The following is a 13814-nucleotide window of genomic DNA, read 5'->3' on the forward strand; positions in this document are numbered from 1 at the left end:
CCCTCGTGCGACGGTGCCTCACCCTGAGAAGCTCCTCTGGCAAGTCTCCTCCTTCGTTGATCCCTCTGTTCATGGAGATGAAACGCTCCACGGGGGGCTTGTCTCTGACGTTGGGGTTATGCAGGCTGGTGTTCAGCATGATGATAGCAAATGAGAGCACGTAGCAAGTATCTGGAAACCAATCAAAGGTGTCATTTCTTCTTCTTTTTTTTTCTTTCCTCTATTGCAGCCTTCACTGGGCATGAGACCGTGCAGTTCGCATCAAGGTGGATGTAATCATTCGGAATAAAGAGTCGGATTCGTCTTCATTCAAAGTACTGATTTATGCATTCTTTATGTCTTCCGTAGAACGATGTGCGAGCTATGCGCGAATGCGGGCACGGCTCGATTACCCTCCGCTTTGCCCTGCTCATGTACGCACAAGCCGCCTCTTCCCCGCTATAGAACGTCATCAAATATTTACCGGCGCGTTGTTGTTAACGTGTTAGTCACCAGAGTGTGCTCGCACCCGGCCAGTGTGCGTCTCGGTGAATAATGGATGTAAGCAGCTCTTTGCTCGTTCGCTCATCTCCCGCACGCAAGCTGCGATGTTTGCGTGATGCGACTTGAATCTGCTCGATTCGCGGATGCCGCAACTCTTGTCGATGGCGTTCGCATACCTGTGGACTGGAAGACCCCCGGGTTGCACTGGCAGTAGCGCGAAGCAAAGGCCTCCATCATACGGTCAATCTTTTGAGCTTCACCTGGCAAACGGAAACTCCACAGGAATTGCCTGGAATTCAAACAGGAAGTCAGGGGGCTGATTCCGTTGGCGTCGCGAGCTGTCAGGATGCGTTTCACAACTTTTTAAATATTTTTTTGGCGTTTCCGCTGACCGTAGCGCTTGGACGAGGTTGAGGTCAGCAAACTCGTGCAGCTCCACGAAAGCCTGCAGCACCTTGATGTTGAAGTCGTCCCTGGCGAACGAGCAGAGACAATCCATGTCGGAAAAGCAAAACGCAAATCCGTATGCAGGTGTTGAAATGGGCCTTTCCTCAGCATTCCTGTCATGATTACTAATTTATTCGCACAAGATGCTGAGAGGTGGCGTGTGGAATCCATTTAAACAGCTGGCCCGGGCTTTGCGTCTCCAACCCCCTCCAGGCATTGGCGCATATGCCCGGCTGATGAAAAACAGCTCAACCCAAAAACCACACACAACTGCGGTTTGTCGGGCCGTCGACGGGTTCTGCGGTGAAAGACATTTTGTCTTTTAAGTAAACTTTTGTTTCAATAACATTCTTGCATTATTTGGACTGGGCCTTGTTTTGTCTCTTGACATGCGTGCGCTGAGCTTTCTTCCTGTTGAAGTCGTCGTCTGCAGCCAGACAAAAATTACAGATTTTTTTTTTTCCCCTGATTATTTTTTTTTAGGGGGGGGTGATAACCTCATTATCTCATTATTAAGACCAGTGAAATGATGTGATATGAAAGATAAGATGAAGGTCCATTTAAGAGTCCCCCCTCTCATCCATCTGATTATCAAATTCACATGAAATTGATTGCATTCATTTTCTTGTGTCTCTCGCTGTGTTTCGGTGTGTTGTGCTGCCTGTTTCCCCTCCTCAGCGTGTAATGATAGCTTCCTGCCCCCCCCCCACTGTGCAATAGCCCCATTACTGATAATTAGAGAGTGACAAGCCTCATTCTGTTTTTTTTTTGTATGGTAGGTGGGCCCCTTTTAACGTGGTCCGTGAATAGAGCTTTTTGGCAGCCACAACTGTAAAATATATGATCATAAAAGTGTCGGGTGAACTTGTAAAGTGGTTGCCATGGCGACCTCCCTGCACCCTTGTTAATTCTACCCCTTCGGGACTCCTCTGCCTTCTTTTCCAAAAAGTGGAAGAACAACAAGATATGGCAGCAGTCAAAGGTGCCGTCGGCGCCAAGTACAAATCTCCAGCAAGATTTGCCAACTCACCGTTCGCCGAGATAGTCTCCGATGACGGTCTTGTTGAGCCCCTCGCCTTTATACAGGAACTGGGCAATGTCTTCTGGGGTGTGCTGAAGGAGGTCGTTCTCCAGTAGGAATTGGATTCCCTAGAGCAAGGGATGGAGATCAGAGGGGCGTGAGTTCCTCTCAAAGAGCTAACGGGAACCATTTCAAGGTGAGCAAGATGAAAAGGTGAGGCCAGAATAAGAAAAATAAGAAAAGTACCTTTTTCGGGTCCATGTTGAATTTCTTCCTCCCCATGGCGATCTGTTTGTTTCTCTGGGATGTTTTACTGCAAGATTTTTTTGACAGGGACAGTCAGGAAATAAGTGGATCTCGTCAACTGCAGTTCCCAAACTCGATCCTTACCGAGCACGCTCACATACTCCCCCCCCCCAAAAAAAAAAAAAAAATGTGAAAGGGGTACCCCGCCTCGAGCGTCTTACCTCTCGCCGACGCACGTCAGCTGCTCGATTTCCGTCATGACCTCGGCGATCTCAAACTTCAACCTCTGCGCGGGCGGAAAATAGGAATTTGTGACCTGTTGCAAAAACGCATGTCGGCCGTCATACAGTTTCACACACACCTCAATGTCGTCGAGCAGCTCCCTTTTCCTGCGCCGGATGTTGCACAGCTCATCCCTCTCCTCCAGGGAGAGATCCTCAGGAACTAAAACGCATGATGGAGAAAGCACGGCGTGAAGCGCACGCTCGTTTGTTCACAGTTCGCCCGGGCGACAACACAGCCAAGATCAAAAAGGCAAAAAAAAAAAAAAACGAGGGCTCGCAAAGAGGATCCAATCTGGCGCCTCGGAGCTGCGAATGATCAGCGAAACATGAAAAAAGTGTTTTGCTGCCGATCGCTGCTGCTTCACTGACTGTTTCACCTCGTTTGGCTGAAGCGGCGATGCCTTCAATCTTAATTAACTCGAGAAAGAGAGAAAGAGTTTTTAATTAATCCATTTCAAAGTGACTTGGCCCACTCCTCCATCTCCACTCGGCCCGAGGGGATAATTCTATTAATAAAACCGATCCAGATTCGTTCTCTACCACGCGGGATTTCCCCGATTTAACTTCCAGCTCCGGGGGAAAATACGAGAAAGCAGAACGGACAAGTACACTTCTTTATCTCAGTTCGTCCTACGAAGGCACGTTAAGTATGTTTGATCTTGTGTCATTAGGTGCCACAAATCTCTCCGCGGGGCTAATATCGCCTACGCGTCGGAAGGAAAAGAACATCATTCCCTCGATTTACACGGACGTACTGTTCATTGGTCATGCCCACGTCGTATGTGCAGCCAGTTTCGTTGGCTTTGCCTTTTCGCCTCACACGTCTTTGGATACCGTTGACTTCGCTGACCATCTTTCCCTTGTCCCGATTGCTTTGCGCCTTGCATTTGTGTCCAACCTCGCATCCTTTTTTTCATGACAGAATGTCTCATTTAAAACAATAGTGTTAAATCACATTTTCTATAGTGGGCTCACGTCATATTTTTTTTGTCTTCATTATTTGCAGGAAAATGTTGGTGTTACGACCCCGTCACGTCCATCTAGGCTGAAATGTAAACTCTACCAGTACCCAATCAGCAAGCTGCCAAACCAAATTTGGAAAAGCATAAGTCTCAGTGAGTATTTATCCTGATGATGTGCAAAGGACAGCCATCCCGACGCATCTACTGTACGCCCCGGGGCCCTACATTAGCTCATGTAGCTAATGTACAGTACACTCACGCATGATTACAATCGTGATTCATTCCAAATCTAATGAACGGTAAACATTTGCTCCGTGCCGTAAAAGACCACCACCATTATGATCTGACTGCGCCCGCGATTCTCCAACCAGCGGCCTCTCTTCACCGGCGGCGTCTTATTGGCCTCTCCAAACTCATAAAATCGACTGTACAATCAGCACTCCCATCTTTGCGCCAGCGGATAATCTTGTTTGGAAATGGCGGGAGGGGCTTTTTCTGCAGACCAGGTCTGCCAATTCCATTATTAACACGCTTCCATTAGTGACCTTCCGTGACTCATTTCTTAATTGGGTTGCTTGAGAAAGCAGACGAGAAGGCGTGGGCCCACATTATTGATAATCTACCCGCATTCTTAACACCGGGAGCGTGTTGCATAATGGACATCCACGATTTATTTATTTTTTTGTCATGATATGGTTTCGCGTGTCCAATTTTGAATAAAGAATTCACTGATTACTGAATCCATTTGATAAAGCTGTAACATAAAAGGTGGAAAACGTTACAATACTTTTTCGGCTGCACTGTAACAGTGCTTTGAGAGAGCCCCCGAAGATTTAACGACCATCATGTGTCCAACCACGCATGAGGCTCCCATCGTAATCTCATCCTCGACCCCCTTCCCCCCCAAAAAAACAAATCCCCCTAAATCTACTTTTAGGAGTAAATCCCCCCGCCTCTCTGTGCACCCAACGCGAACAACTGTCCCCCCAACAAAACCCACCCACTGGCTTTAACCGCTTTGATTTAAATGAAGGCACCCAAATCTTCACTTTCATAACTTTTCGAGGAGGCGTTTGTTCATGCAAATCGGCTTCTTCGCACTCACGCCAGAACCCGATGACATGAGAAGCCGTCCGCTGTCGTAACAGCTGTCCCCGAAAGGGTTAATGCTTATAACCATAAAAGTATGAAAGGATGACAAGGAAGAACACTTTGACTGTTTTCCAATACTTTGTCTCTTTAGTATTTAACCTGATTAAAATGTCGGCCCTAAGATGGCATCATTACGATGCTCCTGTATGTCCCCTGCGGTGACTTTTTTGTTCGACGGTGCCCTGTGAGACTTGCCTCATGTAAAAAATCCAGCATGTGCCTTGGCTTAGTAAAGGTTGAGCAACATTGTTATCAAGCACGTGGAGCTCGCCGAGAGTGAAAATCCCACGCTCACTTAACATAGGCTGCTGCGTGGCTGGGAGTGGATTTAGCCATGGTTCCCCTGGCTTGATTTAGCGACTTAACGCACTGTAATACTTCAAAAAAAAAATGACCTCTGTTGCTCCGCTTTGCAGTACCAGCAAACAAGTGGGTCTCTAATCTAAACCCCACCACTTCCCCCTCATCGCCTCCCACTGTATAAGCATTCACATTACAGCCCGGGTTGTATAGATAGACATGCAGACGTGGTGAGACGAACACATACACACACACACACACACACACACACACACACACACTCACCCTCAGCGGGAAGGCCAGCTGGCACTAATCCCGCACACTTCCCCTCCCCCCTCAAAGCCCCGATACGAGCGGAAGTGTGATGTATGGGCGGCCTATGCACAGATGTTGCAGCTGCCCGATTCTAACCTACTTTGCTTTCGGCTGGATAAGAGGAAGCGCGCGGAGCGGCAGATAGTAGGCCTTGCTTGCTGTTGTGTGCTACTCAGGGTGTTTGGGCCTGGTGCCACTGTGCAAAAAAAAAAAAAAAAAATTAATGGGGATGTCATCATAATGCAGGAAGGTGGAAGTTATTCAAAGACTTGCAATGTTGTCAATGATGGAGCAGGGGCTGTAATTGGGAGAAGACGGCCCAGATAAATCTGGGGCGTGCATGAATGTTGCTTCTTGTCCTGACTGAATAAACCAGATTATTGTAATATATTTATACATTATTATCTTTACATTACATAGTACAGGAGCTCCCCTATTCGCGTGATCGGAAAGATTTGGGGAGCTTCTAGTTCTTTTATCGCCTGATGATTTGTTGATTCGTTTGGAGTTTTTTTTTTTTGCATTATAAAAGACACCGCTTTCAACATTTCATGTTTGTGTAACTTGAATGCATGATTTGCTTAGTTTGGAGTGCCTCGTTGTTAGCCGAGAGTGCATGCAGATCAGAGAGGAAAAAAAATATATTAATTTTTTGATATTTAAGTGAATTGTATTTATTTTATTTTATTTTTTTCACAACAGCCAGGATTTGGACTGGGGTGTCGGACTGCCGTGAATTCTTTAGAGCACCCCGTCTTCCCTGAGCGCGCACATGTCACAGAGACAAGTCAGAAGAGCCAAGATGTGGGGTCAAATGTGACAGCCAAGTTCATTTGACTTTTTACATTCGTTTTTTTCTCAATTTTCAATGCCATTCATTGGATTTTCATTTCATTCATTTGAGCCAGGCAAACTGTTTACGCCTCTGTTGGCACCCAACCAATAAACCAGATTATTGTAATATATTTATACACAACCATTATAATGCATCTACTGTCTTTACATTACATAGTACAGGAGCTCCCCTCTTCGCGTGATCGGAAAGATTTGGGGAGCTTCTAGTTTTAGTTGTAACTACCCCACAGAGTATAGGGGGCTCACAGAAGCTGATTGCATGGGTTAATCTTCGCTTTTTGGGGATGGGGATCTCCAGCTGAGAACGCATTTGCAATGGGGGTGGTCCGCACATGATGTCCTCATTCGATCACACATCTGCTCAGCATCAGCACTATGATAATATATTCGAATCAATGGCCGGATCGGAGAGGTTTTGCCGTGGTATGTTGGCAGGCCAAAATAATCAGCATGTGAGGATTTGATCGGCCTGAGAATAAAACACGCTGATGGTTTTTTTTTGTTGTTTTTTTTTCCTCGCATCTGGACAGGGTTAGGGTCAGTCCAAACATCTCTGTTGTGGTTCACTCATTGGTGACCGTGCGGGTTATAGACTCCACTGTCGGTGGAGATCATAAAAAGTGTGTCAATGCAAAAGTTTAACAATATGTTCCAGATTGCAGCCAGTGATCTTTTCAAACTGATGTCGTGATTCCTGGCGAACGCAAACAAAAGCGAGAAGACGCGCCGCGCCGACACGCTGACAGGTGACACACATTTGAAGGATCATTTCCTGACACACACCTCGGCTGCCTGCTCCGGGCGTCAGGCAAGTGACGGACAGGAAGCGGAATGAATGTAATAATCCGCCCGATAAGCTTGCTGACATTATTGCGATGTGTATCCAGCATGAAAAGCAATTTTGAAATGCGCTCTGCGATCTGCACGGCAAATGAGTTCTCTGATATCGTCTTTGAGTTTGGGGCAGGATGTCACAGCTGACGTGCTGTCCCTTGCCTTCAGGTTTACTGCTTATGCATGGGCGGAATGTCACCTGTGCTGCATCTATCTTGTGCGCGGAACAACTGACGTCGAATGCAAATGTACTCACCTTGTCGCCGACAGGAATGAAAACATGTACTTGAACAAGAACAAAGTGCAGGAAATTAAATAGATGCGCGCCAGGATATTTTATTATGGTAAGAATGAGCTGGGTGTTAGCGCACCTCTCCATTACTACTAAGAGAGCCAAGAAAGAAAAAAAAAAAGTGGAGATGGATTCAAATGCCTTGTTTTGTATGCTCAGTGAATTTCCATGAGTAGGATTCTCGGTGCAAGTCTGCGCTCTATTCATTTCAGTTTCTCCAAACGTTTGTGATTCGTGACTCGCAAGTTCACTTTGTTTGAGATTTTAATTTATCCTCTTCACAAAAAACAAACAAAAGAAAAAGTCAGATTCACTTTTTTGTGGACCAAGGAACTATGTTGAAATGAGCTGAGTAGCTTCATTTCGATTGTGGTGGTGCTTTCCTGCTGTCTTGTGGCATTTTTTGGTGCCAAGGAACTTTCCTGAAGTGAGCGGAGGAGCTTGAGAGAAAAGTAGTGCTTTGCCATCACCTACCTGCTGGTATCGTGGTGCCAAAGAACTACTCAATGTTTATATGAATCATTTTGATTCAAGTATAGTTTTGCCAACCTTCTTATGGCATCTTGGTGCAAGGAACTATGTTTATGTGAGTTGAGGAGTTTCATTTGGATTAAAGTCGATCGTTGCCTGGAAACTATGTTGAAGAAAGTTGCGGAGCTTCGGTTAGACAAAAGCAGTGCTTTTCCGCGGTCTTGCGGCATTTCCAGACAACTTTTTAGAGGGGGCGTCAATTACTTGCAATTCTTTGCTATTCGCCGCAGGGTTTCGGTCCCGAGCAGAGATTAGCAGAGGCACACTGTATGCAAGAATGGACTTTTTATACAGTCCACTTGCATTGGGGCCAAGGGACCAGATCTAGCAGCAGGAGCTCAAATTGAACGGTATGGCTTTGCACCTCAAGATGACTTCAGTCCAGCTAAGCACCTCTGCAGAGATCCGTGCACTACTTGTTACTATTCTCGTCAATTTTTTTTTTTTTTTTTTTGCAAGTGCCTTTTCCCGTCTCTCCTCCGCACAGACTTGGAGAGCTGCTCCTTTTCGACAGGCGATAAATCCACGAGAGACTACCTCTCTGTTGAGTGTTGCCTCAGTAGCGAACCCATCCCATCCACCTACACACACACTACCATGGTGATGGGAACATGCAGGGAAGCGTTCTCAGTCCTCTCCTAATCAGCCCCATATGTAGTCTCCTCTCTCAGCTCTTCATAGTAAAAAAGAAAAAAAATATTTTACAAGGTCCCACTCACTCTCATGCGCATTGACTCGCTGTTACTATCTGGGTCGATGCGTTCGGCACGGAACATGTGCCGCATCATATCAGTATATTTAATCTTCTACCGTTGCCCCACAAAGCACTGTAATCTTGGCAGTCAAAAGCAAATCACAAAATCTTGTCTTAAGCCGTGAAACAACACAACTGGGCGAAGATTGCTGTGTAGTAAATCTTGGTCGGCACACAAAGGAGATGTTTTTTTTGTTGTTGTTGTTGTTGGTTTTAAGACATTTGGATGGGGTGAATTCAATTTGGCTCAATGCTTTTATAGCAAAGCATTTTTCTTCCTTGCAGATGGGCCAACAAGAGACATTAACAGGAAATCTTGTTTTTTTTTTCCCCCCTCCCCAAAATGACTTCAACTTGAAAACAAAGACAGTCACAAGACTGGATTCATTACTTGAGTGTTTTGTTTCTGAAAGTTTTGGATTCCTTTGACTCTCTTTGTTTTAGCTATTGTTATTGAACGCTTGCAACTCAGAGTGATGAAGCTTCCCATTTTGGAATGTTTGTGAAAAGGAGTGGGAGCGAAACCCATTTAAAAAACATGCGCTCGCTGTGATATATTTGCTGAGACAAAAACATTGTAACAACCGACTTCTTTGCTGAAGATTACGATCAAACCATTGATTGTTTCTAGTTCTTTGATACTGCATAGCTACAATTTACTTACAAGTGGATTTGTTATAAATACATTTTCAGCAACTGAATTTTGGCCTGTTTTGCTGCCGCCACTCCTCCAGGGCATACATAAATAAACTTGGCTCGATTTCACAAGACATAATCTGCCATCCAACCATTCTCCTGCAGCCAGTTCACCTCCAAGCTGCCCCAAGTGACTGGCTGCTGCCCTCCCACACACACTGGGCCTACAGCCACAACAAAGAGCGTATCCTAATCACACGACTTCCCCCTTCTAACTCACTAATTCCCTCAGAGGCGCAGTGCAAGATGCCAAGGAATCAAACATACACTGAGTGGATTCAGGCTTTGACAAAAGCCGCCTTTGGTTGACTTATTTTTTTTTTCCCAGCAGTTAAATGTCTGCTAGGTTCAGGGGGATAAGTTCAACTAGGAAAAAAAAAGCAGCAGAGAAAGGTATACATAAAGGCAATAAAAACCCAACAAATTTCTGCTCCTCTTTCCATTTCTCCATCCAGCTGTAAGCTCAAAACACATGTCTACGTTGCTTACCCGCCCTGCTCGTTGCTAGTGCTTTATGTAAACTGCAGCTGTTCTGTTCAAGAAAAGCCGTAAATATAAAACAACCGAGGCCAGTCGTCAGTGCATATAAAACACATCAGCGCCGCTCATGCTTTTATCCCGCATATAAATTAGAATGGATCGCAAAATGCAGGCCAAAGTGCAGGGAGGGTTTGTGCACTTCCTCCTTCCCAGGACCACGTGACTCCGTCTCTCGACAGGATGACAACCCTTCAGGGATTAATCGTGTTGTTCTCACCGTGGAGCTAATTGGCTTTTTTATTTGTGTTAAATGAAAATGCATGTTCGACACTCGAACTAACATAACGTGGAAGGGTCGGTCGTTCAATTAAAAATGGGTGATCGGGGCTCCGGTTGGCCGTTGGGTCATTGCACGTTCGTACTCTGTAGTTCTCACGTCTGAGCATACGCCGCACAGTTTGCCCACTTTCTATAATCGGCCGTATGAATCGCACCAAATGACAAATAACCAAAGTGCGCTGCGCATAAGATCGGAATCTGGCATGGAGCTGCGCAGGAATGTGAAATCTTGTCGTGTATCTGCTCTTGGCTGACAGGCTCCTCTCTACGCTGGTGACAAACTTATCGGCCTCGGCGACACCACGCGGAATGCCATCCCAGCGAGGAATGAAAGTGTGCATGAGAGCAATGTTAAGTGACGCGTGCAGCGGTGACCGTGCCGGCAAGCGAATCGCAGTCAGGCGACGCTCCCCATTAACATTTATGGTAAGTTATCGAAATAATTTATTCGGCACGGGGCCTTGTTTCCAGTCCAATTACAAACAGCATGTCTCGGTGCTCTCTGACACTCAATCACAAAGAAAACAAAAACATGATTTGATTGTAAGTTGGCATTTGAGAATTTTCAAAAGGAACCTATTCTCTGTCCGTCGCTGTAAAACTCACCTATTCGCTGTTATTGTACTCAGGTCAAAGCCGTGTTTAATGTAAAATCATTGCACTATGTGGAGGTGATGGAAGGAGCTTGATTTAGGCTTGCTTCATACTAAAAAAGTGATTTGCTGCCATCTTCTGGCATCCATACTCAATTCCAAGCGTTTATAGGTGGTCTTGAAGCTCTTTTTTTTCTGCAGTGTTCACTATTGTTTACTAATTACTATACCGACAGTTCCGTGATGCAGCAATGTCGCGCTTAGGTTCTAAATCCGGTGTTGCAAATAACTACATAAGAGAAAGCGGCCCCGACAAACTCGACCGAACGTGTTGGCAGCGAATCCAAATGATTTGCATGACACACTTTTCCCACCACTTGTATATGTTTCATCCTCACTTATCAAGTGGCATTCAGGGGCGCTGGATTTCATCAGCAAACTACAAAGCAAGCGAAAGCTTGTTTGTCAGCCTGCCATCCGTTTATCTTATCAATTCCACCCAGTTTGCAGACTTCAAATGGAGGATTTTGTGTGTGTGTGTGTGTGTGTGTGTGTGTGTGTGTGTGTGTGTGTGTGTGTGTGTGTGTGTGTGTGTGTGTGTGAGAGAGAGAGACCTTACAGCGTTGCAACAAGGGCTTCAAAGAAAACGAATTTGGAGAAAATGCGGACCAATTGATGTTTTTGTTTTGAAAGGAGCAAGCGTGGTCACATGCCTTGAGCAAGGAAATTGAATTACCTGCAAGGGTGGGTAGGGGTGGGGGGGGTCGCTCTTTTTGTGTCAAGGTTTTTTTTCCCCCTCTTCATTCTTATTTATTTTTATTTTACTAGAGCATGGATGGACTCGTAGCGCGACCATCCATGCCAAGAAGCGAGTGGCAAAGGAGGGAAAAAAAAACATCCTTACCGTGATTGTCTTCATCCATATTAATTGGAGTGGTGACAGGGCAGTCCTCCTCAAGGTGTGTCCGGATGAACCCACGCAAAAAGATGTTTCCCCTCTCTTATTAGGATTTAAAAAAATATATATAAATAAATATAGCTCTGCTCGGTGACAAGCCGGCGTGTGTGATGCTGTCAGACGTCTGGCCGGAGATCAGCAGATGATGGCGAGCATGAAGCAGGAACGCAAAGTAGCACAGGCAACCTGCCCCACGTTTGAATGCTAATCAGATTTTTAATTGTGAGGAAGGACGTGTGAAATGGGAGTGCGTCCCCCGCGACCAGACCGTTCTCCCCCCCCGCCACCTCTCTGGTCTGATTCATCCCCTGCGAGTGCGTTCACATTCGCTTCGCTGCAACCCGAACGTGTCGACGTCAACTAGCCCCGCCCCTTGCAAACAATAGACGGGCGCGCGTGCACTCCCGACGCGACCGCGCGCACCACCGTGAAAATGAATGAGGACGTTTTTTTTGAGAGCTCGTCGCGTTAAAAAAAAAAAAAGAAGCTGAGGTGACGCTATTGCGCATCAGAAATAATGTCGTTGATAAAGAGTCAAGTAATCAGAATAGGTTGCTGTATTTGAGACATAAATTTCTGTAGCGTATTGTTTCTGTGTCAGTGCATAAGGGGATGAAAAACAGTTCTATAATATTGAAATTATTGTTTTCATTTTTGTGAAAACGTGCACAGACGGAATTCTTGCACATATGTTGGTTAGCTCTTAAGCAGTTTTGGTCCATCTTCGAATGGGATTTTTTTTTTTTTTTTTTAATGCAAGAGAGCCTTTTGTGTGTGTGTGTGTGTTGGGGGGGGCGTCACATTGTTATTTTTGTGTGTTTAAGCCTCATCTTTTATGTGCTTTTGAGCATTAAAATATATTAAGATAATCTTCTGTACATTGGTTCAGTAAAAAAAACAAATAAAATGGCATATTATACATATTAGACATCTGATTAGGAAGTACGCAGTCCCACGTGGTAGTGCCGACTACCCCCCCAAGCACCCTCCACCTCTCCCTAAGAGAAGGTATACACCCTCAAATGACATAAATGACACACATGACGCAGGATAAGGGCGTCCCCGTCACCTCACTTCCTTTCTCAAACTTTCATCCATTGTCCCCCTGTGGCGTGGCACAATGAGTCCGCAGCCTCAGCCCCTTCCTGGACTCTCAGCGGCGAGGCGGGTCAGAGAGCATCCCTGGAAAAGTGCGCTGAGTCACGGGTTCGCATGGGCAGGGATGCACAGGAAGTATTGCGAAACTCGCATCATGTGCCTGTATAATTGCGCTCGTGTGGAGCCACATCGGATCATAATTAGAGCCGTGTCAAATATTTTGCCAACTTATTTCTGGTCTTAGCTATGAGATGGGAATATTTGGCCTATAAGATTGATTAAGAACATGTCCGGTCTCGAGAAACTTGCCATGAATAGCATGCATTGTAGCCCGACGATGTGTTGGAGCAGCGCGACGGCAGCCACAAACGTTTCTCAAACTGCAGTTGGGGAGAGAAATTGTTTTTCATTCCTTGCTGATTAATTTTTGACCTAAAACTCCATCCCAGCTGCTACGAAAATATGGTCATATTTAAAAATAAATCATAATAAATTGGGACGGAAGTGCTGGAAGCGAGCCCCTACAAGGCAGTACGTGTCAGCCACATTAAGATATGTCATGCACACATCTCGGCAGATGAGGGTGAAGTGACCCAGAGAGTTGCCGAGTGCTGACAGATGACCACGTTCATGTGCAGCGAGGCCGAGCGCACGCATATAAAGGCTGATAACGGTCATTTCCCTCCCAATGATTCCGATCATGAAAGGCCACTCCTGTTGATTAAATCCAAAGAGATGTAACGCAACTGTGCAGTCGACTTGTACTTTTGCTCTTTGAATCAAACTACGCTCCAAATCAAAAAGCTTGTCAACACGTTCCTAAGGCGATTGAAAATTGATCTTCAAGCTTCATTTCAGGCAAAGAGTTGTTGACAAGCCTTCTGGGAAATGTAGGCGAGTGCAATCCCCGCAGGGCAAACATTTGGAACACACACAAAGACACACAAACAAAACCAATTGTATTCCAACAACATGTGATCAAAATGACCACAAATTCAAGCATTTATCAAAAACAGATACAATCACATTTCCCAGCTTGTCTCGTGGGTGTTTTTTTTTTTTTTTTTTTGCCGGCTGCTAATTTTTCAAGATGACACTTCGGCATCAGCCACCATCTTAAATTTGAAAGGGGAAATTTTGATGTTTTGTTTTTGTTTTTTTAAGAAACCACCGA

General features: G+C 45.5%; 1 protein-coding gene and 1 long non-coding RNA gene across 2 annotated transcripts in view; one reads left to right on the plus strand and one right to left on the minus strand.

Moving 5' to 3' along the window:
* LOC109516670 (uncharacterized) overlaps positions 1-671 on the plus strand; it is a 5370-nt gene extending 4699 nt beyond the window's left edge. Inside the window, exon 3 of the long non-coding RNA XR_002168386.1 lies at positions 230-671. This is a non-coding gene — a long non-coding RNA (uncharacterized LOC109516670). The remainder of the gene's footprint in view (positions 1-229) is intronic.
* Positions 1-11879, minus strand: part of LOC109516303 (cytohesin-3) — an 18438-nt gene extending 6559 nt beyond the window's left edge. The window contains exons 1-8 of the mRNA XM_019870763.1: positions 11489-11879; positions 2559-2641; positions 2419-2483; positions 2198-2264; positions 1961-2079; positions 876-956; positions 660-772; positions 23-171 (exon numbers count right to left, since the gene is read on the minus strand). Coding sequence (XP_019726322.1) covers positions 23-171; positions 660-772; positions 876-956; positions 1961-2079; positions 2198-2264; positions 2419-2483; positions 2559-2641; positions 11489-11507 — 696 coding nt within the window. The 5' untranslated portion in view covers positions 11508-11879. The remainder of the gene's footprint in view (positions 1-22; positions 172-659; positions 773-875; positions 957-1960; positions 2080-2197; positions 2265-2418; positions 2484-2558; positions 2642-11488) is intronic.
* Positions 11880-13814: the final 1935 nt, after the last annotated feature.

This window comes from Hippocampus comes, unplaced genomic scaffold (assembly GCF_001891065.2).
Source record: "Hippocampus comes isolate QL1 unplaced genomic scaffold, H_comes_QL1_v1.1 scaffold620, whole genome shotgun sequence".
Classification (NCBI taxonomy): Eukaryota; Metazoa; Chordata; class Actinopteri; order Syngnathiformes; family Syngnathidae; genus Hippocampus; species Hippocampus comes.